This window comes from Aquila chrysaetos, chromosome 20 (assembly GCF_900496995.4).
Source record: "Aquila chrysaetos chrysaetos chromosome 20, bAquChr1.4, whole genome shotgun sequence".
NCBI classification, from domain to species: Eukaryota; Metazoa; Chordata; class Aves; order Accipitriformes; family Accipitridae; genus Aquila; species Aquila chrysaetos.
The window spans coordinates 14,252,116-14,278,230 of record NC_044023.1 but is presented as its reverse complement, the minus strand read 5'-3'; the positions used below and the strand labels follow the sequence as shown (position 1 = coordinate 14,278,230).

The following is a 26,115-nucleotide window of genomic DNA, read 5'->3' as shown; positions in this document are numbered from 1 at the left end:
CCATCATGCCGTTGGTGTGATGCGTTTGTAAAGGTGGGGAGAGGGGGATTTGCCTAGGGGCGAAGCCTCACAGGCTGGCCACAGAACATTAGGACAGTCTGATCTGGTCTCACAGATCGCATGTTCCTAGCCTGACACTGAGCTTCCATCAGCAAGCAGACATTCAGGTCCTTCAACAGAAGTTAATTCCCTTCTACCTTCCTAATTTGTAGGGGTGAAAGAAGTCCAGCGGAGTCAAGCTGGAAAGCACAAACAGGGATGAAAACAACCAGTTTGCATACTGATCTTTGAATAATGACCCCCCCCCACCCTCACAGCTCACTCTTCCCCAAATAAAGACACATTGTTCAATGGCATGTTGAAAAGACGTGCTCGTCATTCTTAATAAACAACTAGAGTAAGAATACATAAGAGAAACAGGGTGGTATCTTTATATGATACACAAGTGTATGTTACAAGAATTCCATCAGGCACAGGAGCCTCAAGGTTTAAGGCCTCAACGTTAGGCCAAAAAAGAAGAGTGTGGTAAAGTTTGTACTTTTAACATCTAAAAATGTCACTTAAAGGTCTGAATAGAAATCGTTGGTTTGCTTTTTTTGTATAAATCACAATTGCAGTTCACTCTCTCCTCTTCCTTCCAAGATAACAGCAAATTAATGTCCAAGCACAAGAAAAGAAGATGCCTGCCTCTCCTCCACTGGCTGAGCAGGTCCATCCATCATTCTGTGCCCTCTAGGCTGCACGTGCTCCAAGGAGACAGAGGCCCCAGCCATCCAGGCCAATCCTGTAGTTCATGTTTTCTACATCATAAAAAAAACCAGAGTCAACCAGCAGCTTTCCACAGCTCCCAGCTCGCAGGGGATATGCAGCCTCCAATGGTTCCAACAGTTTGGTGTGTTGGGTAGGATACACAATGGGTAGGTTTTCCTTTAGATTCTTTTAAAGAGAAGAAGCCTAAAAGGGCTTCATAACTACACCAATAAAAAACCAAAAACTTAGGCATCTCCTTTAGTGTAAAAGTCTGTACAATTTATCTTTGCTTGTCCCTCCCCCGTCACCCCGCCCCACCCCTTCTGAGCCAAGAAGGATGCCTTAGTGCATGGTGCTGGCATTAGCCACGGCAATAGCTTCCTGAATCTCTCGTATCACCAGGATCCGGGTGAGCATCTGCTCCATCTGCTCTCTGCTGATCGGCTGGATGGAATACCAGATAGGGCTGTTGGGGGCCACCACTGGCTCCGGTGTCAAGTAAAACGTGTCATTCCGGCCTTTCACACTCTGGGGGCTGCGTGAGGAAGATCAGAAATAACCAGACTAACAGAATGTCCTGGGAGGGAGAGACCATCACTGTCCTCAACCCAGGCTTCACAGTTCCTGACAGTGAACAGCGGATGAGACATGAAGGTATGGAGTTACATCTAGGGGCAACAGTGGTCCCAAAGCTTTTAGGCCATGCCAACATTAAAAAGCCATGGTGATGACAAGAAAGTAATTTTTATTTCACACCGGTAAGTATGAAGCCACACATGGCTTTAGGGGTCTTTCAGAGTGAAGCAAGGATGGGGTATTTTCACATTCAGGCTAGCTGCAGACCCATCCATGCAGAGGAACATTTACAGTAATTGTCAGAATCATTGTAATTTAGAAGAGTCCTTTGAGGCTCCCTCCAATCTCCACAGCAAGTCCTCATTTTTGTTCAGAAGCCGATTCGAATAGGACCCTAATCTCATCTCAAGTAGCGGATGCTTCCAGATGACTTGCTTGCAAGTCAGAGGCAGAACAGTGAGCTCATGCCAACACAGCAAACCTCTGGAATGAGTATGAGATTAAGAGCAGCCAGTGCACAAATTGGGATTTGTCTCTTTAAATACCACAGAAGTTCAACTTATGTGCCATCAGAGTAAATCCCGCCCTCTCACATCAACACCCCTCCCCATTTAAATAAATTTATGCAAATATAGAAACTGTGCCAGCAATAAAACACAGCCCTGAAAACTAGGCCAGCTACAAGATGCAGCTTAACAGTCACAGAAGACAAGCAACCATACACATGAACAAGGGCTCTCACCATTTGAAGAGGTAGAAGTCATACAGCTTTATCGGACACCTCAGGGGGTTCTCTGGATTCTCAGTCTGCTCTGCATACATGTCATCTGTAACTACAAAGCAGCCCCCCAGAAGCCTGTCAGGCACTCTGTATAAGTACAGCAAACTGAGCAGTGCCATACAGCCTCAGTACTCCGAAGCACCTTGTCACCATGCAAGAGCTGGCAAGAGACATATGGCTGTTCCAGGGCAGAGGCACCTGGTTATAAATGCTCAAAGCATTATATGGAGGGTTTGCTTTATCCCAAGGCTACTGAACAACACAACCCATCCATATCCTTCTTTCCATTTCTCCTCCACCTGTGCCCAAAATGAGAGAAGTCTCACTACTGAGACTGCAACGCCTCAGCTAAATCCTGCATCCATGCTTTTAAGAGGAAGACTGTACTTACATATGGATTCTATATGGGTTCCTATGAGTCAAGATAAGGGAAGCCCTGCCAAAGAAGTTTCTCCCTCTGTTCATAGACACTTACACCCATTTGCCCCTTTGCCCATAAAAAACCAAAAGTAACAAAAAAAGTTATCCTTAGCTCTTGATGAGTCCTATATGCCTCAGGTAAGGCATGTCCCTAGGCTTATTATTAGAAGGTACTAAGCCCTCAGACAGAATGCACAGAAAACTCCTGCTGCTAGACTGAAGGTAACTGGCAGAGCCTTGGGTTCTTGTGGCCCTACCTGCAGACATCTCCAGGTTCATCCACTTCCTTCAAGCCCAGTAAAAGTAACTATTCCCAAAGAAAACTTCCAGACACTACCTTTCTGTCCCGTCTGGTGTATGCCAAGAGGCTTCATATAGCGGATACTCGTGCTTTTATCCTTGGGATTAGAAGGGTTCTTCTTGGTCTGCCTCAACACCTTGGAGAAGGCCAGCTTCATGTGCTGGTCTACGGTTTTCAACAGGAAGTATCTGAGCAGCAAGAAGAGAACACAGGACATTCAGAGGCAAGTAAATGATACAGTCACAACAGTGAGGTAGTTATCTTTACTCATCATGAGCCAAGTGAAGCTCAAACCAACACCGAGTTAAAGACTGTTCCAGCAGCAAAACATGCAACACCCACAAGTTCAGTTGCCCTTCTGCTAGCTCATTTCCTTGTTGTACTGCACCTTCTTTGCCCGATTGGGCTGCAAGAGGGCTCTGTGTGCAACCATTTGAAATTCATGACTTCACCCTAATCCAGTGCAGCAGTTTCCTACCAACCCTGTCAAGGCATTTGAAGTTCTTTTATTCCACAAGATTCCCAAAGACCTAGGTACTTACTTTGTATTAAAAAACATCAGTGTAGTGAGCAAGGTAGAAGGGGAGTGAGCTCCTAGCTGCTTACACTCCCACAGCATCTCTTCTGTTACATGACTGGAGAGGACATAACCTGCAATAATCAGAAGTCAGCATCATGCCAGTAGACAGTCACAGCAGGAACACAGGCAGTATTTTATAGTCTGTAAGTATTGGAGAACGTCTAAATCTTAAGGGAAGGAGAAGGAGGAGATCCTCACTGACGTCAAGATTCACTACTGTGCAAATAACTTTTTAAATAGCAGGTACAGTTAGGAAACACTTGTATACATACGTCAACTTCTAGTTGCGGAGAGTATGCTTCTGCAATACGCCTATACATCCCAGCCCAGAGAGAAATAAATATGCACTTAAACAGCTTTTAATTAATGGCTCAACTCCAATGCAGATGCTCCTAATCCAATAATATGTGAGAGCAGGCAGGCCAGTGTAACAAATCAGCTCTTGGCCCTGTGCGCAGCTTTAGTCAGCACACAGTGCCAAGTGATGTATTTGGACACATGAGTAATCCTTTGATTCTCAGATTTTTTTCCTTTGTGTAGAAGAGAAATACTATACTCCAAATACACAGATAAACAGAAAAACAGACAGCAGTATGAACTCCAGGGCTTGTGGAATGACAAAGCACAGATCAAACAGCCAGACTGAAAACAAAAGGATTCCAAAACTCACGGTGCTACTTAGTCATCTAGCCTGTAACATCAGCTACTTTTCTGAACAGAAGCAATAGCTTCTTCAATGACATCTAATGAGATCAAAGGGAATGAAGTAACGTGAAGCCAGGTTTCTGTGCTCTGAAAATGCAATTCTTAATCTAATCCTCATATGCAACTCTGTGAAAATCTGTCTCTGCTGGAACTGCTCCCCCCATCCCAGTTGCCATCATCTTCTAAACACAGGGTTGAGATGAGCTGCGTTTGATTGCAGCATTCGAGGCTCTAATCACGCATTGTTTTTTTCTTTGACACTTAGTTGGTCCTGCAGACCATAACCATCTGGCTACATGGCAACATGACAGCGTTGTATTATGTCCCAAAGTAACAATACATATTAGAGGCAAGATGTATTAGCACTTCGGATGAGGAAGCTTGATTCAGATCAAGGATCAGCTGGCTTCCAAGTAAGCCAATCTCATGACACTACAGAGTCCCAACAATCTGTCTTCTGACGGGTGACAAGTGATAGACAAATAATCCTCAATGACAGTCAAGGCTAGAGCCTCACATGTACGGTAACCCCAACACTGCAGACACACCATTTTTCTCCCTGACCAGTATATGAGCTGTCCTAGGGACATTACACACTTTGAAAGGGTTCCTATTCAGACTGCACTCATGCTGCAGTTCAAATATTCCGAACTCCAGAAAGTTTTAAAGTTCTTAAATAAATGTTCTTACCAAGAGGGGAAACGCGGGGCTGTACGTCCTTGAGAACTTCATGCAGCCATTCAGTGAACCGAATATAGTAGAGATCTGAGAAGATGTCATCTACTCGGCCATTTTCAAAGAGATACTGTAAGAGATTCACAACACAGTCCAGTACAGTGGTAGCAAGTGTACTACTCTTCAGACCAGACCTTATCCTAAGAGCCCACGTACCCAGTCAGTCAAGCATCTTACAGCATAGCACTGAAGACTAATACATTCTACTTAGAAGAGTGAGGACCCTTGCCCCAAGGCCAGTACAGGGCAGGTAATCTCAGTTACTATCATGGGAATGCTAAGACAGAAAGAAAAAACCATCTTAGAAAGTAAAGCTGGTTGGATTTCATCTTTTGTTTCAGGTGCGTTCACTGCAAGTTATTTCACATGACTGTCTTTTGGACACTACTTTTTCAGGTTAAGGAGAGAGATGCTCAATTCTGCTATCCAAGTTTGGCTCTGTTCCTGCAGCTCTTCCAGAAAGCACATTAATATTACCAGCTCAGACTTCCCACACCACACAAAGCTAAGGTCTTGCCTGTTAGAGCTTCAACTAGATCAAGTTTTGACATTGACAACTTCCTCAAACATCACCCAACCCTCCCCCCTCACTGAAAAAACTAAAATGATTATTCTCACCATGATACTTAACAATTCTTCACAAACTTAGCTCAGTAGGTAAAAGCATTGCTGTGCACTAACTACATTTTGGTTTTTTGCCTTTTGTTTGTTTGGGGTTTTTTTGTTGTTTTGGGGTTTTTTTGTTGTTGTTTTTGTTTTTAAAGTAAAGGGACTTTTTTCTTTGGGAAGCTTAATAGAAGCCACAGTCTCCATTTTCATAACAGAGAATCCTCCCTATAAATGCTAACATGCACAGCTCTGCTGCACATATAGCTGTCCTCCCCCTACCTTCTGAATACACAGGAAGATATAGTAGAGCACATCTGGATCATAGGGTTCCCCATCACCATTTCGAGCTTCTCGTGTCATTAAGCATAGACCATAATTCAGCTCAGCCACAGCCGAAGAGATGAGATCTTCCTGGAACCTCAGCAGCTGACGCCCTGGAAAAACAAAACAAAGCCATATTATTTAAGCCATAAAGCCATATTATTTCCCAATCTTTCAGGAATGATTTCCCACATCTCTGGCTTTGCCATTCTATCTGGCAGGCCCAGTACTACCTCATTCCTCCAGTATAATAAAGCAAGCTGAAATAAATCAAGATCTTAAGCTGTCAGATCTACTAAAAGATAAACGGGCAAGAATCCGACAGGAAGACTCTCTGCCCTGCCAACTGCATGACTATTGCCTTCTTTTACCATGTCCACAATGAAACGCTGCCCTGCAGCAATAGGAAAACAGCAACTCCATGACTGCTCTACCAGCTTGGCTGGCATTCACAGCCTTTTTGTTCGTCCATGCACCACAGTCATACAGTGCCCTTCTCTACTGCTACCAGCCTAAGTGCTCAAGTTGGCTCAGCAGAGAGCTAATACCTCCCTTGGAACGTGGCCTGTGGCAGTGGGAGTATGCAATAATTAGTACTGCAGAGTAAATCAAAGTTTAAATTTCAAAACAATCACTGATTAAACAAAGGTGTTTTCCAGAGCGGTAAACAGCTAACATTTTAGTCAGTCCTAATCCTGCTTGAAAGGAAAGAAAAGCCATGTTGTCATGACACATACTTCCAATAGGTGCTAGCCTATTTTGGGCTTCTTTTTCGAGCTCTGCATTCTTGGTCTGTGCCCAGCTTTTCCACACTTCAAGCCCTTCTTCTGGCTTCAGAGAGTTTGGAAGTAGAAGTTCAGGTGAAGTCTGTGGCTGTGGCTGTGGTTCAACTTCAGCAACCTGAACAGTTTGAGCCTGTGAAAGAGAACATTTCAGTTTATATATACACTTTGATATGCAACCGTTCAACAAAAAAACCCAAGTAATTCCACGCTACCTCTAGCCCCAGGATATCAGCCTTTTGCAACGCTCCTCTCTAACAAGAAATTAATCCAAGGAACACAACTTTTGCTGTCTAACCTGAATTGCTGCTCATGAAACAGTGTTCATCTCTCCAAGAACACTTTTAGTTTGAATGGACATATCTACAACCCCTTTAGCAAACCCACACAACTTGCAATTTAATGCATTTAGAAGTCCTGCAGAACATCACAGGAGACCCAGCAGCCACAAGCTGTTCTTGCTGCAATACCATTAAGAAGCTAGCTGGTACACTCAAAGGCAAGGATCTTTACAGGGCTAAATTCCTCTCAACAACAGACTTCTGGTCTCCCCTCAAACACGGAAACAGATGACTATCGATTCTGAAGTCCTGTTTGCGCCAATGCGTTTTTCTTGGCTTCAGCTAACTTGTCACTCTGAACCACCACTAAAGTCCATCATCTCACTACAACAAGAGTGGCCCAAGGCCCCTCACAGACACAGCCTTGAGACACAGCAGCTAGAGAGATCGCCAGCCCCAGGCAGGGAAGAACGGCAAGGTGCCATCAGCTTTACTAACCACTGCTGCTCCAAACCGAAGACTGCCCTAAGCAAGGGTCTGGGTATGATCACGTGTTGTACACTGCTAGCACTCCTCCCCACCCTTGCCCATCAAGGGCAGGCTCTCTCATTATTCAGTACATAGCAGCCAGACAGAATAGATACACTCTGTTCTTACCGTCAAGGACTGATAAGATAAATTCATTTCTAAGAGGTATAAAGTAATAACAGACTAGAACACCAGCATTAAAAGATTAATTCAGTTGCAATGAAATGCTCTCAAACTACCAAATACTGCTAATGAGGACTAGCTACTATTCTGTGAAGAGCTACTGTATGACCTACTATAGACCTAAGAGGTCTCCAGACCCCTTGGAAGTTTACTTTGCAGCAGGACCTTAAGTCATCAAGAATTACTACCTAAAACTGAAACAATTTACAGGCAACTGATGGCACCTATCCAGAAAGAGCAGCAAGCCCTCCAACTGCATTCACTTTGCATTCTTCACTACAGCTTCTCAATCCCATGCCACAGAAACCAAGTGTCAATCATTACTGAAAGTTGCTCTGACAGTACTAGAGACCATAATGGAAATGGCATAGAGACTTCAGTAATACCTGTACCCTACTCAGTATAACAAAAAAACCCCCAACAAAACAGCTAAAGAGGCAAAGCCTGCAAGAGCCTCAGACTGGAGCTTTCTGACTGCCTCTGGTTGGTTTTCCGTTTTTTTTTTTTTTGGTTTTTGGTTTTTTTTGCATCAGCTTTTAATACCTCTTTGCTTACTAGCCCCTGCTGGCTACCACAGCTGCAGAGGGAGACTATGACTGAAAGGACCCAGCTTTTATTAGGGCAGATGGCAACAAAGTTTAAGCTGTCAAGCAAGCCTCTGCCTTAAAAAGGACAGGAGTCCAAGGGTGAACTGACACCTTGTCTTTGTAGGAGCTAGGACTGAGCCTCCGCTCTCCTCCAGAGCACTGCCCCATTACTCTCCAGAGAGCAGAGAGCTTTCCAGAGCCAACCACCTCTGTCAGCCCAACCTAAAGGGCAATCTTCTGCCCTGACCTCACAGACAGCTTGTCCAGTGTTAAGGCAGACACACAGGCTGGAGTTAATTCACTGAACTGGCAGTTGCTTCTGAACTGACTTACATCTTTCACAAATAGAGCAAAATAGCTGCAACTTGCCCAGATCCCACATCAGCACAGTGCCAGAGGACAGTGTGGGGCAAGCAGGCAAATTCCTTCTCGGTCTCACAGTTGTGAGAGGAACAACCCCCAAAAGTTTGATGTTCACCTGTAGTAGCTTTATTGCCCTCTTAGAGGAAGAATGCATCCCTCCTGGACTTGCCTCTGTCTTTATGGGCTAATCCAACACCCAGCAGTCCAGCGAATTGGGAACAGAAAACTGTCTGATACCCAAGAATTGCAGACCACTGTGCACAGAAATACACAGCATTAGTACAAGCTTTGCCAGTAACCATTAAAGAAATTACGGAGCTAATACCTCAGAAAGGATCCCAAGAATGTGGCTCACGCTCTTAAAAGACCCTAGAATAAGTCTAAAAATCCTGTTTAACAGAAAGGCAAAAAGTTCTATCATCTTAGTTTGTTCAAGCAGCTGAAAGCAATGAAGTGATCTCTGAAGTACCAATACAGGGAAAAGATAAGCTACAGAAGGCTCTTTGAACATGAACAAACAAACAAAAAAATCCCAAACAAACAAAACCCCATGCATTACAAGACCCAAAAGCTGTAGCTTAATGTACAGCTTTACAAAAGAGGGCACTGCACCCAGCACCTGAAAGCTATCTAGAGATGTAGGGAACCCTTTTCAGTGAAGGTCTTGGTGGGCTATAGCCCACAATCAACTCACAAACAATCAGACATGGCTATAGAAAGTAATCCACCTTGTCTCAGTGCTGACTGACAAATTAGAGGGCATATACACCTTTATATAGCCAACAGTGTTATTTATAAACTGGAAAGAATTTATAACATTTATCCTAGCAGACTTGGATATTTTTGCCCTCATTCCATTCAGCAAAAACAGGCTCTGACAGATCAATCACTTTTCACTTTCTGGTAATAAAATATAAATTACATCCATTTGCACTAGTTATTCAAGTTTTAAAAGCCTATTCAAAATATCTATGGCTTAAAGTTAGCAACAGAGCCTTAAAAAAAAAAAAAAAAAAAAGAAACAAAAAAACCCCCCAACAAAACCAGCCACAAATTTGGCTGCCATGTTTGCCAAGCAGTATGAAGAGATGCTTACTTGCCACTGCTCATGACTGTGCTCTTGCACACCAGGCATTCACCAGAAGCAGGACATGGTGTTATAGATGGGTACACCTGATCCATGAAGTTTGCTCACAACTAGCCAGATTCCAACACTTTACCTGGGCACTGGATCTGCTGTAGACTCTACATGCTGCATAACACAAAGTAACTGATAACTAGCTGATTAGTATATTCGCACACCTTGCTTCGCTGCAATCATCCCTGCCTGTCCACTGCAACCCCTAGAGCAGCTCAGGAGAAGACTGCAGACCTTGGAATACCTGCTATGAAGCAGCTAGCAATGAGCATGTATCTATTAATTTATACTACCAGTATATATTAATTTACATTATGAAGATCAAGATTATACTTTCTTTGGGGCAGTTCTGAATCCTATAATTATGTACCAGCATTAACACAATGCAGTCCTACACCTATCAGGAGTCAAACGCCCTAAGTCACACCCAGGCTACTGGGACAAACTCATCTCTGCTTCCGAGATATCAGCTGTCTGCTGACATCGTCCCTCTCCACAACATTCACTAGTTATTAATCATGGACTGAGACCAAGAAGCAGTTTTAACTTACTGAGCAAGTGACCTGTAGCTGCTGCTGCTGCTGCCCCTGCTCTTGGGGTGTCGGCTGCTGCTGTTGCTGCTGTGGGTCCCATATGTGCACTGTCTGTGCTGTATTCTGGTACGTCCCTGCCACAGCCTGCACTGCCACTGGAATGTGGATGTTGCCATTCATAAACTGCGCTGGAAAGAGCGAATTAGCAAGAGTCTGCACCACTTCCTCGTGAGAGTTCTTCACTACTGAAGTACTTCCCACCATCTTATCCTTGTCATCTTCCAGCTTCACGGTAGCCAGTGTCGTTGGCGAGCCACTGACGTGGACGGCATTGTAGGCCTCCTGAGGGATGGCGATGTGGGTTATGTTTTGCTGCTGAAGGTCACCACGTGGTTGAGCAGAGTAAACGGGGATGGTCCAAGTCTCTCCAGTGGGGCTAGTAATGGTCCCAGTGGCACTGTACAGGTGGGCACTGTCCACTGTTAACAAGTCTGGCCTTAAAGAGACATAACTTTGCTGCTGGCCCTGAGGAATGGCCAGCACTGTGGCAACTGGCTGCCCAGAAATAGCATAGGATACAGTAATAGGCATATCCACTTTACGTTTCTTCACTGGCTGAAGGACACTAGCAGTGCTGATCCGTCGCTCTCCCTCTCGTGGAGAGCCTTGTTGAGAAGGTGGAGGTGACAGTGCCCCAACTGTTTGGATCTGTATCTGCTGGCCACCAGTAATGGCCTGTCCTGCCACAAGCTGGGCCTGGATCTGCTGGTGTTGTATGTGTTCCTCCTGTATCTCTGCAGCCTGGATCTGTTGGGCAGTCTGCACATGTTGCACTTGGATTTGAGCTGCCTGCAGCTGAGATGGGCTGGGGCTCTGAAGAGATTGACTCTGTATTGTCTGGGATGCCTGCTGCTGCGCCTGGCCTTGGATCTGCACTTGGACCTGTATTGGTTGCTCCGAAGCCTGATGGACAGTGAGCTGCGGAGAGAGCTGCTGGGCGGAGACCTGCTGCGGTGACTGCTGGACCTGGACCTGAACCTGCAATGACACCAATTCAGCAGTTAGACATCAGCAAGCGTCAGTGATTCAACAGGGGGGCCACCAACAGAGACAGTCCATCACTGGAGGTCTATGCTCCAGGTCTTTTAAGCTCAGTTTTATGATTCCATATATTAATCCATTAGTAAAGATCTCAGGAAAATGAAACCGAGTTATTCTAGAAGTGCCTGGTTGGTAACAGCAATACGGTAGATGATGTGTTTGCTCAGCATTGCACATGACCGCACTTCTCAGCACAGACAGAACAGTGCGTGAGCTGCATCTCCATCCTCAAAGCTCTGTGGGCTCAAGCCAACAGATTGCATCCCTGGAAGCCAAAAAGAGTCTTCAGAGCTATTTGCATTGCTAAAATGTTATTTCACCATAGCCTTGCAATAGCAAGGCTTTAAGGTCACACACATTACAATTCTGATATTAAGTTTATCTTGCTACAAAATGCAGGAGCTTGCCTCATTCTTACTATGCCCTAAAGACTGTTTTACTGCTTTCAACCCCAGCCCCCCAAATGGCTGCAGGATCACTCACCAGTGACAGGCAGTAAGAAATATGGGTAAGTTGAAACCAGCACTTGGCTCTTTCCACACAGAGCACAGAAATATTATTTTGAAACCAACCGCTATTAGTAACACTACACAAGCAGGTGTCAACACAGAAAGTTGCAATTTCAACTCTTGGTCATGCGCTAAGGGGCAACACTGCAGCACTTGGTTTTTTTTCAATTCAGAAGTATTTCTTTGGCAGTCATAATTAAAACTAAGTCTTTTTTCATTTATTTACTTATTCCATTTATTTATTGTCCAAATTGCTCAGTTGTATTTTCTAGCTCATGCACTTACACAATGCTGAATAATATGGACAAATTACGTTAAGACTTGGATCCAAACACAGTTCCTTTTACTGGGGAGGGGATTAAAAAGAAAAAAATAAATCACATCTTCTCACATCAATGCTCATTTGTCCAAGGTCTGTCACACTATCTAGCAGCAGTCCAGGAGCAGACTTAAAGCTAGGAGTCAGAGGTAGCCCCCAACACAAACTTCTGGTCTCAACAACTTCACATTCCAGGCCTCAAACCCAACCCAGCTGGTATCTTCACTCCCAGGGCACCAAGTGAGGTCTGCTCTCCTCATCCAAACACTTCACCACTTTGTCCCCCACATTTACACATTTGCTTTGTCCTTGTCCTAGAAGTGATATCCCAGGTTCCCATGATCATCTGCTTCTCCAGGCTTCCTTAACACTGTATCTTAAGGGAGGGAATTAATTACTCAGCCTCTCCTTTCAAATCCAACCGAGAGATGTAGAGCTTTATTAGTGGCACCCGTAAGGGCCATATGAAGTTTGAAGCCAACACAGATTTATTTGGTTGCAAAACTACGTCTTCCTACTCATGTTCTCTTACCCTTTTCCACCTCACTTTCTAGAGTCAGTCAAGCTAATGTAGCATTTGCACAGAGACGCCACACTAGCCAGCCTGAAAATACCAAAAAGAACTACCACGCAGGTCTGCATTGCGCAGATACATGAAATCTCACTTCCCAACATCACCTCTAAGAAGTCTTAAAAAATGTTAAGGATTCATTTGCAGCCAATTAAGAGTTGCTAAGGAAAAAAGTGGGGTAGCAAAACACACTGCTTGCAGACCAGTTTTATAAGTCACCTCCTGTTAAGAACTAATTCTATTTCCAGGAAGAATAGGGAATTTTACAGATTCCTGCTGGGAGCTATATGCAGTGTACTGTAATCCAGATGACGTGGACTTTCCATAATAATTTCCTGCAAGGTAACAAGAAACATATGACCTTGTGTCAGCATGACAGTTTAAAAAGCTGCATCAGTGAGTGATTTGATCAGGCAGTTAATTGAAAAAGATGAAGTCACCTATGGGATGCTTCTTCAGTTCTATTTGATACTCTTATCATACTGCCCTACAGCATGAGTACTGCCTTGGGCAAACAGGCCCAAGCACAAATCCCAGTTAAGAGTTCAGTTTAAGAAAGCCACTTTCAATTACACCTCCAAGGCAAGTATTCTCCAAAATATCCGACTTTAAAAATCACTCATAGAGTCCTTAGTATTAATTTAAGTCCCTGTTCAAAAGATTACCTTGGGCAAAGGCCCAAGACTGGACAAACTAAAATGCATCATTGCACTGATATATTTTCAGTTTCACACAAGAAACATTTGCTTTACCTGCTAGGATTCAAAATCATGTCACACAGAGAGGTAAACATGTCATTTATCCTGTACTTCTGCAGTGTGTTTTCAGAACCTGCACAGGTTAACTGAGAAACCCTTAAATGTACCCCCACCTTCTTTCCATACAAAATTTTACATTACAGTTCCTGTTATTGCTGTTAACATATACAAAGTAAAGACTATATGTTTTTTGCTAGCGGTTAGAATTAAAAGTCCACTCCTGCGCTGAAACAATTTTACCACATAAGTGCAATTAGAAAGGTAATGGAATAGGTTTAAGCAAGGGGCATCAGCAGAAGAGGCATGGTCTAAGCACAGACCCAACCAGACAGCATTTTCTTCCTTCTGCTTTTATAGAATAGAATATTTCAGTTGGAAGGAACCTACAATGATCATCTAGTCCAACTGCCTGACCACTTCAGGGCTGACCATAAGCTAAAGCATGTTATTAAGGGCATTGTCCAAATGCCTCTTAAATACTGACAGGCTTGAGGCATTGACCACCTCTCTAGGAAGCCTGTTCCAGCGTTTGACCACCCTCTTGGTCAAGAAATGCTTCCTAATGTCCAGTCTAAACTTCCCCTGGTGCAGCTTTGAACCATTAACCATTTTAGAGCCTGAGCCTACTCTTTCTAAAAGTCATGGGCAACTTCCATCACTTTCAGCAGATGAGCAATCACGACCCAAGGCCCTACAATACTCCCCTAGGACTAAATCCTAACCCCTACAACTAGGATGTCTTGCTGCTGCTTTAGAGTTGACACAGTGTTATTGCTAACACCCAAAGAATGAGTCCAGACCCAAACAAGATGAAGAAGTCAGACTCCAGAATCACTGGAAGTTCTCCATGCTGCAAACTGCAGACATCATGCTTCTGACAAGAGATTGCTCCTATTTAAAAGAATATTGGAGCTTCACCTACGGCGCATTACGCATCCCCTGTGAATTATACATCTGTTTTTAACAACCGTACTTTGCAGTAGATCCCTCCCCATTTTCAAGTAGGTTGTACCCAGGAGTGCTACAAGCATTTATTTCAGATTTACAGACTTCAACCCAGTCTGAGACCAGACCTTCTTATGTTGACCTCATTCTCTAACTCGCTGTCTGAGAAAAAAAAAAAAAAAAAATCACACTAATCATCATCAGTGGCTGACTTTTTAAAAGACTGTACAAAGAGGAACGCTTTAAATTTACAGGCCAAGACCAACAGGGAAGACTTTAAATCTTCACCTTATGCTGAAGATTAAAGCGAGAACATGTTATGCTGGGAATTCCTGGGTTATACTGGTGCAAGAGAGGAACATGCCAAGTTACCAGTACTGAAAAACTGCTTATTGCCAGAAGTTTGGATCTGACAACGTGAAAAGCATCACTTCCCAGCAGGCTACCATCACACAGAGAAATGCCTTTTTACCATAAAATAGCTAGAAGTTGGACCAAGTACTAGCTGACTAGAGAATCAAAAGCATTAGAAGTCAGCCCTGCATTGTAACAGGAGGGCAGAACTAAATTTTTAAGATTCCCTTAAAGGAAATCTTCTGTCACATTAACATCAAAAACATACTCTGTCCAGAACTGAGCAAGTGCAAAGAGAAAATAAGTAACTCCATGAGCATGAGAACAGCTGAAGCCTAGTTTCGAAAATTTTTTTCCTCATGGCTGATAGACTAACTCCGACAAACTTTCAAATAGGATTCGTAATACGTCTGCCCTGTGTGGATTCTCTGCCCAACAAGGAATCAGAATGCAGAACTGCAGTTCTGAAACAATTAAGTTGAAGGAATTTCCAAGCAAAGAAAATCTCATCTGTGGGCTGACTGGATTACCTAATATTTCCTAAAACCTAACTCCAAATAAGCGCACATACCAACTCTAGCCTGCATGGATTTTCTGTTACCTAGCTTGCCCTACAGAACCTGACAGGCTTTTAAATGCCTCTTTTCACAAACACATCTTGGTTTCTGAAGCTACATTTACACTAGCAAGTAGTAGGATACACCAAGAGCAGACCTTCAGAGCAAGACTGAAGACCTATTAACATGTCCATACTACACATTCCAGAAGAATATTTCAAACTAAGGTCTAGTCTTGCCCACTAGCCAAGCTAGACAAACACCTAGACACAACAAGACTGCATCTTACGGCTTAGTTTCATCTCAAGGGAATCCCAAATGACAGGCTCCAAACCTAGAAGAGATAAGTGAGGGCAAGTGGCAAACTTGCTGCGGGAAGTATGCTCCAAATCCCCCCAAGAAGTAATGTAGGTGCACCTCAAAACTTCCACACCTGAGCAAGCCAACAGAAGTCAAACACTCGGACAAAAAGTTAATGAGAGCAGGAGAAGAACTATCTCATTATTATTTTTTAGCCCAATTTAAGGAAAGAAGGCTTAAAACACACTCCCCTCAACAACAGTCCTAAGCTAAAGGGACTCCAGCATTAAAAACTAATACTGTAATAAAGAGTTCCTTCTAATGTTATGCCAGAAAGCATACATACAAGTACAAAACAGGTCTGAAGTATAGAGTAGGTGAAAAGACTGATCACTGAAGTAGCAGGAAATGTTGGAACTTGTTATTCAACTGCTTTACAGGAAGTCTTTTGCTATCTATCTAAGTAAACAAGGTCTATGGGGAGTGTACAAGTCAGCTTTTCAGAACTACTGCCAGACAGATTCTCACTCCAGGTTTTTCCTCTGCTCATTCATCAACATCAGAGAATTCCACAGGCCAAATTAGGCCTTGTGTGTGTTTGAACAGTTACAATATCAAGATTATGTTGTCAAGCTGTACACTGGGGCAGGATTTATGCCTAAAACAGTTAAAACACATGAACCGGGGAAAACAAAACAGTTTACCTCTCAAAGAGGAACCTACTTCCATATACAAGAAGGTGCTACCTTGAAAATGCCACTCTTAACTATAACCATTCTTTGAAGTGGCACACTCAGCCCTAGCAAATGCTAATTAATACTAGCTGCTACACTAATATCTTACTGGGATGCTTTTCAGAGGTAGGCGAAGAGAAGCCTTACCTCCAGGCTAAACTTCAGATCCAAGACTGGGGCAGGGGGAAGCTGCATCCATCAGAAGTGAAGGAAAGATGTATGCTGAGCAGAGCCAGAGATAAGATTTTCTTCTGAGCTACTTAAGGGCATCTTTCCCTGCCTTATGTCATTAATAATGCCAAGCTTCCTATAATGGTCTGAAGTCACAGAACAGACTGGGGGAAGACTGCTGTTCTGGAAGAAAAAGCTGAATGGTAAACACATAAGGAACTGAGCAATTAGAAAGGCACAAGCCTTAATTGAAAGACATTTTAGGCAGGCATTTAACCGTTCCCTATATAGTTCTGCGATCTTGCTCACCTGTAGCATCCTCCCCTCAAGCCCTGTCCAAGAAGCTCTTGCAAGCTAGCCATCAGACTCTGTCTTAATAAAAAGCTGAAACTGAGGATCTTCTCCACGGGCACTGTATGTATCCTAAGCAAAATATTTTCTGTCCTCTGATATTCTTTCACTTAAATCTTCTCGCGGAAGAGGAAGAGGCACAAGACGTTCACTGACCACTTACCATATTCAGTAAGCAAGTCAGTGCTAACAGCTCGTCACTGGCATCATCAATTCAATGGCCTCAATGCACAAGACCAACTAGCAACAATCTCACCAAAGGCAGAGCTGATAAAACTCTTACTTGACTGGAGCAAAACACAACCCTTCCCAGGCACTGCCTGACACAGCACAGGGTACGACAACTTGACATGCTAAACTCTTTAAGATCACTAATGGCACCACTGTGATACCGAGCATAGAAGGAGCTGCAAGACAGTTGTACTGTAGCACTGACTAGTATATAACCCAACAGTTGCATCCACTCAGCCTTCAAAATAAACATTTGGCAACAGTTTGCTGAACCTTTTAGGCAAGAAAATCCTAAGGTGGCAACTTCTTCAAACAGGAAATTTATTTTGCCAGGATAAATAAAAGCAGCAAGCAGTCATGCACTGTCTTTGGGTGTTTGCACTAAGTAAAATCTAGGATGAAACCTGAGCACCGTCTGTCTATCTTTATGATTGTAAGGTTGTCATCAGCACTTGCAACCGTGAGGTCATCTGACTGGTCATATTATTAGTCACCTTCAGCACCACTGTCATACTGCCAAACATAAGCGTAGTCATTCAAAGGGTCTTCCACTGATTTGCAATTGGATTAGCAAGAACTAAACAGATTATCAAGTCAAGTACTGGGATGACATAAGTTTAATCAAAAGCTAAGAGGCTTCAGCGGATGACCAAAATTTCTCATAAAACACAAGCAGTATTTTAGCAAAGCGAGCCAGCTGGATCAGGTGCACTGCTCTAGTGGAACACTGTCAACCCCAGAGTCACAACAAAATTCAGCTTTGTTCAGACACTGTGCTCTACTACTGCTGCCACAGTGAGTCTTGAGACAGGTGAACACTAAGTCGTGGGTTTAGCATAAATCACATCTCAGTAAGAAATCTTGAAAGACAGAAAAACACTCCTGCAAAGGGGTAAAGACATTTCTCTCCACCTCATCCTTGCAAAAATCTTCAAAATCATTCTGAGCTAGCTGCTCAAATACACATGAATCCAGTTGCACTGCTGATGCACAAAAGCTGCAGCCATACCTAGTACCAGATGTGCCACTTAAGTGTTCTGGGGCTTTGTAGCATCCTAAAGTGAGCAGCAGGGTAGGCAACACAAACACTAATCATGATCTGTACTGACAGATGTGAAAGCAGATATTTTAAAGCAGTCACATCAAAAACAAGGGGGAGAGGGTAGACAACATTCTTAGGAAAGTTGCTGAAATGACCTTCGTCAGGTACTTTTCATGTTCAGGGTGCAGGCCAATTCAGTTTAAAAAAAACTAGGAACAGGTCTCTGGCAGCAACTCTATGGTTATTTTCAAGAAGGTCAGGAGATTATTTTTCTCTGGAGTATATGATATATTACCTCCCTCCCTATCTCTGTACTAGAAGACTTGTAAGGGTCAAGCCTGAACTTTGAGTAGTTCTGGAAGGAGGCAGCAGCAGGGGGAGGAAAAAAAAAAAAAAAAAAAAAAAAAAAAGGCAGGGCGGGGGGGGGAGAGAGATTCCTTCTGACTTTTACAATTGGTTTGGGTGCCGTCCACATCTTCAAGGCTGAGGCACCCAAAAAAGCCAACCCTGCTAGTTCTTCTACTGAAAAATGAAACTTCTCCCCAAAAACGTGCTAGCTGGCAGAACCAAACGCACCCTTGATCAGTTTTAATAGACTCACGCAGAGATCCAAGTCATGGCTGTGAGACTAGAGGCTTTTATTCTTCAAAAGCCTTGCGACACAAGTCACTGTAGGGCAACAGGTTACAGAAGTCCCAGTTAAGCATTCATTTACTCAATAGAGAGAGTAATTGGAGATGAGTTACCCAGTGAAAGAGGGAAGTTTGTCTTTGCTGTAGGATAAAAGCACACAAGTGAGCTGTTAGCACAAGTCTACTGCACTGCAGCAAGTTCACACTACCTTATCTCCAGTCATTTGTGTCTCCATACCCTCATTTGTTGCAAAAGAAGAGAGCTCACAAATTTACATTCATGCTACAGAAGGCAGAAAGATTCATATCTGAAGTGTATCAGAATTACAGCTGTAGACAAAGGTCAGCTGTTTGGAGACATATCATAAGAAAACCTTAGCAAATGCCCTGCCACCTCTAAACTCTTCAAATTGTGAAACGTGTTTGAGGACAAAAGCAGTTACCCTAAGCTGTATGTTTGGGGGTTTTTTTCCCTCTGATGCTGGATTTAATAATTTCATACTTAATAAAAAATACTGTAATACCTATTAAAAAAAATGGAGAAGACTCCTTCCACTGTGCAAAGGGATAATCTACCTTGACACATATGCATCTTTTAGAGTTCCTTTCCTGAAAGGTATCTTACCTTGGTTCATATTGTAAGTTGACTCCCCTGCATTTCCCCCTCACTTAAAAGCCAGTTCAAGAACTACAACTTTCAGAATGTTCAAGCAAAATAATTTAAAGAATATTGATTTAATTAAAAAAAAAACTGAAGGCGAGTTAGATCCCACAGCCACCCTGAACAACCAGATAAAATAAGACCAGCAAAGGGGGGTGGTATTTATAGCAGCTTCACACAGAGTGCAAGGCTTCGGGGAGTCATGTACATGCCAGAACTGTCAACCATTTCTCCAAGAGGTTACACCACTACATTGCTATGTATGCTACTCCTCCTACAGTGAGGCTCAATGGAGGCACAGTCAAGAGAGAAATTTACTACCAAATTCCTTAAATGAAAGGGAAATAGTGCTGTTCTATATAAAGTTAATTGGCCCTGCTTCTTAAGTGCTTGCCTGTGGTTTCAGGTTAGACAGTAGCTGGCTCTGAACACTACTTCATGGGTTAGCAAGTCATACATACATTTAGAGATGACTTAAGCTGCTTACCTGGACTTGCTGGGGTTGCTGAACCTGTATCTGCTGCTCTGGCTGAGTTTGCTGCTGGACACTGGTTGTCACAGGACAAGCAAGTTCAAGCAAAGACCCAGCCACCTCTGTGCTGTCCGTGTAAATGCAGTTGCCACCCTGCTGATACACCATTGTGGTGGTGGCTGTCTGCTGAAACTCCTGCAGAGCTTCCGGCCCCTTGGAAGCAAGGGAGTCCAGAAACTCCTTCATCCTGTGCTGGGGGATCGTTCGCGCCTTCACACGGATGTATTCTTCAAAGGAAATGGTGTTCTCCAGAGAATTATTCATATTGCAAGGTCCTTAGGGTTCCTTAAGGAAAGAGAAAGTAAAAGTCTTAACTACAGCACTCCTTTGATGCAAGGATATTCCTAAGTCCAGTAACTGATTTCTCATACCGAGTACCGTAGAAAAACTAGCAAACATGCACAGCCAGATGCCCGAGACAGATGCTTTAAGTTTTACGAGGCATCTTGTGCTACTACACATTTCTCAGATTAACCCTTAGCAGCTCAGGGAAGTCTGAACGATGACCAGGTGTAACTGTGGTACTATTCAAAGAGCTCACTGCCATGTAAAATCTTCTAGCAGTGTACTTCACCCAGACCAGGCGAGTCCCATAACAGATGAAATCAAGTCATACGTTTGGTTTGTTCGCAGCATGCAGTATTAGTGAGGGAAGCTTAGAAATCAATATCTGTGGCCCTGCTTTGCAGCCACAGAGGTGGGAGAACTGAGCAGTATGTTCTATAAGGCCATGCAGTTCTATTCTAGGCAGCTAATGGGAAGCACAACGGAAGAGCAACAGATGCAGCATTCAGCCCATTGCTATTAGGACTAGGACAGCCTTATCGATTTGAACATAGCAAGCAAAAGAAGAGTGCTGGAATGAAGTGATTCCTCAAACAGGGAACTACACACATGAAGAAGCAGAGCTCTGGAAATTACAAAGGCAAGAGCAGCATCAGTTCTTTATGTCGTTTTAATATAGGAAGAGGTTAACATGAAACATGCCATGTATGAAGACAAAAGAGAGAAAAAGAAATCAGATGATCAGGGAGGAAGTGAGAGTAAGGGGAAAAAAAAAAACCAAAACAACAAAAAAAGATGACTCCACCTGAGAACATTAGAAAGCTCTAGGGTATACTCTGACAGCATTCTTCTCTTATTGACTTATCCTGTTTAAACCCACAAATTGTTTCTGCAGTGAGTATACCGGTTGTTTCTAAGGCACTAATTAGTCTTGATAAAGGATAAATAGATTTGAGCTATAACACTACCAGATACTGAGATGGTTGTGAAAAGATGTGAAACAGCACAAGATTAGGACTAGAAGAGGCGATTCAGTACTACTAGATCAAGCTGCGGAAAGGAGGAAAAAGGGACAAACATCACTATATGAACATTATGACTGCAGTTCTAAAGAGAATAAGTACAAAAGCAGAATCTTTTACATCATTTTACCATGATTTAACAAAGTGGAACTGAGACAGAAATATGTGGTTGAACATAAGATTGCAACAGCCTTTGTGAAAATGGGAGTTAGTTCTAGGCTCTCAGTGGTGCCCAAGCATATTCCACAAGTCTAGCTTCAATTCCCACCAAAATCAGTGGGAGCTAGAGCAAATTCTAACCATTCTTTACTGTTACGTGACAGCAGTCTAAACACACAGAAGATTTTGTTTACATGGAGGAGGTTCATGGCTAGTGCATTGGACCAGGCTCACAGGAGAAAGAATGAATATCAAAGGTAAGGGGAACACACACGAGGCAACTTGCACTGTATCTATAGTTTCTGGCATTATTAAGCAACATTTGTTGCTGTATAAGATTACTACAGAAAATATTCTCAAAACATGCATCAATGTTTAGTAAAAAGCACCAGCTTGCAGTGTTCACTTAGTAAATCCAACAACACTGCAAAAATCAGCATACAGAAGCTCCCGTAGAGCCCACAGCTGGACAGAAAAACAATTCTCCTGCCTTTCAGAGATTCTGATCTGACACGTTTTCTAGCCAGCTCCCCTCTATAGAGCCAGTAAGACTATTCACTTAGCTGCTGAGTGAGGCTTCCTCCAGGAGACACCCAAGAGTACTCTACACCTCTATAGGACACATTATTAACCCCTTCCCAGGTGACCATATGTCCAGGGTGAAACCAACAGAGAACAACCTTGTTAATGCATCCTCAGTGACTCAGAGAGGACCTACACCAGGCACACTCAAATGCATCCTGCATCTAATTGTAAGATGCTCCGTTACATTGTCTGAAGCTGGAAAACAGATTTTGAGTGATTAACTTGTCCCAATTTTCTACCTGGAACTTGCAAATATTTGACTTCAATACTACAGCAAGGCTTTCAGAAGATCATGATCATTTTGCATGTCCATTCTGAGGTGCACCAGCAGACACAGCTTTCAGAGGGAAGACCCTTCTGAGGAATAAGCCTCAAGGATGCTGCGCTGGGAACCCAGATGTGAACACTACAGGTGAGATTATATGCTCTTTGACAGCTAGCTGCTGCTGAATAGGATGGGCTCACCTCTCAGCAAAGGTCCTGCATTCTTCCTTGCTCCTGCATTGGTGCTTATTATGTTGTAACGGCTCAGGGAATAGCTATTCACCTTCTGTTAATCTTGTCAAGGGAGAGAGCGAGGAGGTCAGCAGGACCACTGTTTTCAACAGCAGCTACTCCTTAGCCCTCACTTTTACTCTGGAACGCCAACCCTTCTGTCAAGAGCTGCTCACAGGTACATCGTGCTCCTGTGTAGCAGAGACCAGAAGCCACCAGAAACCCAGACGCATGAGCAGCAGGCCCAAAGATCAAGAAGAGGTCCACCACCAAATCATCACCTACCTCTTCCAACCACCAGGAAGCGCAACAAACACAGCATTAATTTCTTAGATACAAATCCTTCACACTGCTCGGCTGCTCCATCTTAATTAGTTCTTTTTAGCATCAAAATCAAGCGCCTACTAGGCCAGTCTTCTGCTACTAGCAAATCTTCCTCTGTCACAAGCTGTCAGAAGGAATCTCTCTTTTCCTCTCTTCTACCATGGAAAAATCTTCCTTTATATTTGCTTGAAGTTACTACACTAAAAGCCACTAATGCCTAAAACAGTGAAATGCTCATCCGAACCACTACAGCACTCGAAGTCCCAAGCATGGGTCAGAACCCCACTGTACCACATGGTATTTGTTCCTGATCTGGAAGAGCAGCAGGATCTTCCTCTGGTTTTCTCCAGAGCTCTCCAACTCTGGCAATCAGAAAGGAGCTAGAGACACCGCAGGTTACAGTGTGGGCCGGATTAAGTGTCTCCCTGAGTCGTTCCTGTCAGTTTGAACGCTGCTTGGGGTTATTTAACTAAAAGCACTGACCCACTCAAAACTGCACTTCACAAAACCCTATGCAGCAGCAGAGGTACCAGGCCTAGATGAAGATTCAGGAAAGTAATGCTGTACTCCCAGAAATTTTATTTATTAAAACTAAACCTACCTGCATTTATGACAGAAAACCTCTTTAAGGCTCAAGTGTGAATTCAGCAGGCTTTTGTAGGGCAACATACATAACTTGCTGCTGCAACCACCACTTTTACTGTTAGTTATTAAAACATACTAATTTACGCATTCCATTTATCCTGTAGACACGCATTAGAAACAGCAAACACCCTCACTAGATCTTGGCAGCATATTTTTAATACTGCATTTTAAAATAAAAAAAGAGCATCCAGGCAATCAGTTTTCTCCGATAAAGGGAAGTAATTCCTCCCTGTTCAGCATAACCGCATTTTTTTTCCGGGAAATGAGTTCAAGAAACTCTTTGAAGATCATGAGCACATACGGTTAGTTCATAAAACTTAGACTGAGGTTACTGAAAACACACACACAACTTGCAGCATGTGGACAATCTGGACTCACCAGTCACCATGTTGCATGTATTTCTGCTGCTCTTGTCCTGAGCTCTTAGACTTGTAACGTTCTGGAGAAGACAGAACAAAGAAGCCCTTTCCATCCCCAGTTCCTCTTTCTTTATTAAAGCCATTTTATTTTTAGTATGTATTCCATTAAGAAAAAAAAAAAAATCAGGAAAGAAAGATATGATCATCCACGCAGCTAGCGGCTCCTACTGAAGAATTGCGAGATGCCCAATTCCTAACCAGTGTATCCCTCAGCCTGACAAGTGTGACTAGGAACGAGTGTGTGAGCACATCTGTCACGGGGCGCAGAGCGCTCGCACCGTGCGGTGACAGGCGCAGCGCAGCCGGTGACACCGGAGTTACTGGAAGACAGAACTGAGAACAAGGCAGCAGCAGTGACCGTATCCAGAGGTTCCCCCTGCTCCCCCCGCAGGTGTTCCCGGCCGAGCAGCCGCGGCCCGGCGCTGCCCCGAGGCCCGGGACAGACGGGAACGACACACACCGCCCCGCCACCCAGCCCAGACGAGGCGAAGCTCCATATTTAGCCCCTGAGATCATCGGCCGCGGCTCGGCCTCTCCCCTGCTCCAGCGGGGGACGCGGAGCCCGCGGGGCTTCCTCCTGCGGCAAGGCCGGCCCCCGCCCGCGGGGAGACCAGCGCTGCCCGCCGCCGCTCCCCGCCGCCGCCTTTGTTCCCCGTGCGGGGCGGCCGGGCCCGTGGCCCGCGGGAGGCGCCGCGCCGCCCTCCCACCCCCCCTCCCCCGCTTCCCCCCCCCCGCCGCAGGAGCCATGTTGGGGGCTTCGCCGGGGACGGCGGCCGACGAGGGCCGCGCCGCGCAGAGGCGGAGGCCGCGCCTTCCGGCGCGCGCTGCCGCCGCCCGTGCCCGCGCGGGGAAGGGGCCGCCCCGCAGTGGGGGGGGCGGGGACGCGCCCGGTGAGGAGCTGGGCGGGGGGGGGGGGAAGTAGGGAGCGCGCCCCGCGCGTGCACGGCCAAGCTGCGCGCGTCCCCGCGGGCGGGGGGGGTGCGCGCGCGCCCGGCAAGCGGGGCCGCCTCCTCTGCTCTCCTCTCCTCCCCTCCCCCTCCCCGCCGGGCCCGCGCCGCCCCCGGAACCGCCGCCACCTCCCCCCGCGCCCGACGGGAGGCCCCGCCCGGCCCCGCCACCGCCGCCGCGCACCCCCCCCCGGCCCGGCGGCCCCGCTGCGCCGCGGCGTAGGCTCGGCCCGGCCCGGCCCCGCCTCACCCCGGCCCCGCTGCCGCCGTCGCCTCGCGCCGCCGCCGCCTCGGCCCCGAGTCTTTTCCCCTCACAGCTCCCTGGGCGCCATCTTACATTCAACCCCCCGCAGCCAATCAGCGCATGGCCCGAGCCTCGCGAGAGCGCGGCTCCCAAGTCCCGCGAGAGCTCGGCGCCCGGGCCCGCCCCGCACCTTAAAGGGGCCGCGCCCCGGCAGGGAGGGGGCGGTGGCGGCCGCCGGGGGGCGCCCTCCGCGGGGGACGGGCGGACACGCGCGCGGGTCCGGGACACGGGGGGACGATGACCGCGACGGCGCTGGGGACAGGCCCCGTTCGCGGCCGCGGGGCTCGGGACGCCACCGGCACGCGTGGCCGTGGCACGCCGCCGGCCGAGGGGTCCCACGCAGCCGCCGCGCTGCTCCGCGCCAGGCCGAGGCGGGCCGGCCGCGACACCCCCCCCCCCCCCCCGCAGCAGCAGCCGGGGCGAGGCCCCGCGCCACCCCACGGGTGGGCGAGACCCCAACCCAGGGGCTCCCCGCGAAGGGCCCCGGGGCCTCCGCGGCCGGTACCGGCGGAGGCCGCGCCCTGCCCCTGCCCCCGCGCGGGACCGCGGGGCGAAGTGTCCCCCGCACCGTGGGGCCGAGCCGGGGCTGCTTTAACGTGTCCATGTGCTCGGCGCGGCCTCCCCGGCCCTGCTGCCGCTTAAGGTGGCCCGTGGGGCCGCGCAGAGCCTCCCCCCGCCCACGGCAGGGCCGGGGCCCCGGGCACGGGGCTCAGGGCACGGGGGCCACGCCGGTCCCGCGGGGGCACCCCTGTGACCCCCAGCCCGGGGCCGGGTAGGGGCCACCCCACTCGAGTCCACCTTAAGGGGGGACGGCGCTCGGGCGGCGTTTGTATACAGCGCGCACACCGTCCTGCCTGCTGCACCCTGCCTGCACCCTGCCTGCACCCTCCATGGCCCATGGCAGGTTCTGGGGACCCTCCTCCATCCCACCCTGACACCCTCAACCCCAGCCCAGCCTCACGGTCCCGGGTGGGGGGGGGAGCCCTGCA

At 46.1% G+C, this 26,115-nt stretch overlaps 1 protein-coding gene across 5 annotated transcripts; it reads right to left on the bottom strand.

Moving 5' to 3' along the window:
• Positions 1-356: 356 nt before the first annotated feature.
• QRICH1 (glutamine rich 1) lies at positions 357-25,186 on the bottom strand. Of its 5 annotated transcripts, none has more exons than XM_041118717.1 (11): positions 25,160-25,186; positions 23,835-23,895; positions 19,897-20,226; positions 10,192-11,211; positions 6,516-6,693; positions 5,737-5,891; positions 4,804-4,918; positions 3,371-3,479; positions 2,865-3,016; positions 2,069-2,159; positions 357-1,285 (listed from the first exon to the last, which is right to left on the bottom strand). In XM_041118717.1, the coding sequence occupies exons 3-11, from the start codon at positions 20,203-20,205 to the stop codon at positions 1,093-1,095; spliced, it is 2,322 nt and encodes a 773-aa protein (XP_040974651.1). In that variant the 5' UTR covers positions 20,206-20,226; positions 23,835-23,895; positions 25,160-25,186; the 3' UTR covers positions 357-1,092. The 5 variants fall into 5 exon arrangements, with proteins under 5 accessions (XP_040974651.1, XP_029899696.1, XP_029899695.1 ...); XM_030043836.2 differs by having other exon boundaries at positions 25,073-25,182; XM_030043835.2 differs by lacking the exon at positions 23,835-23,895 and having other exon boundaries at positions 25,073-25,182.
• Between the last annotated feature and the right edge of the window lie 929 nt (positions 25,187-26,115).

What these genes read in the sequence shown, in the direction of transcription:
- QRICH1 (XM_041118717.1), bottom strand. Translation starts at nt 20,205, where the DNA reads ATGAATAATTCTCTGGAGAACACCATTTCCTTTGAAGAATACATCCGT. An exon ending in ACACCAGACGGGACAGAAAG is followed by an intron (nt 2,160 to 2,864) that starts GTAGTGTCTGGA and finishes GCTGCTTTGTAG; the next exon opens with TTACAGATGACATGTATGCA. An exon ending in GACTTCTACCTCTTCAAATG is followed by an intron (nt 1,286 to 2,068) that starts GTGAGAGCCCTT and finishes TTCCTCACGCAG; the next exon opens with CCCCCAGAGTGTGAAAGGCC.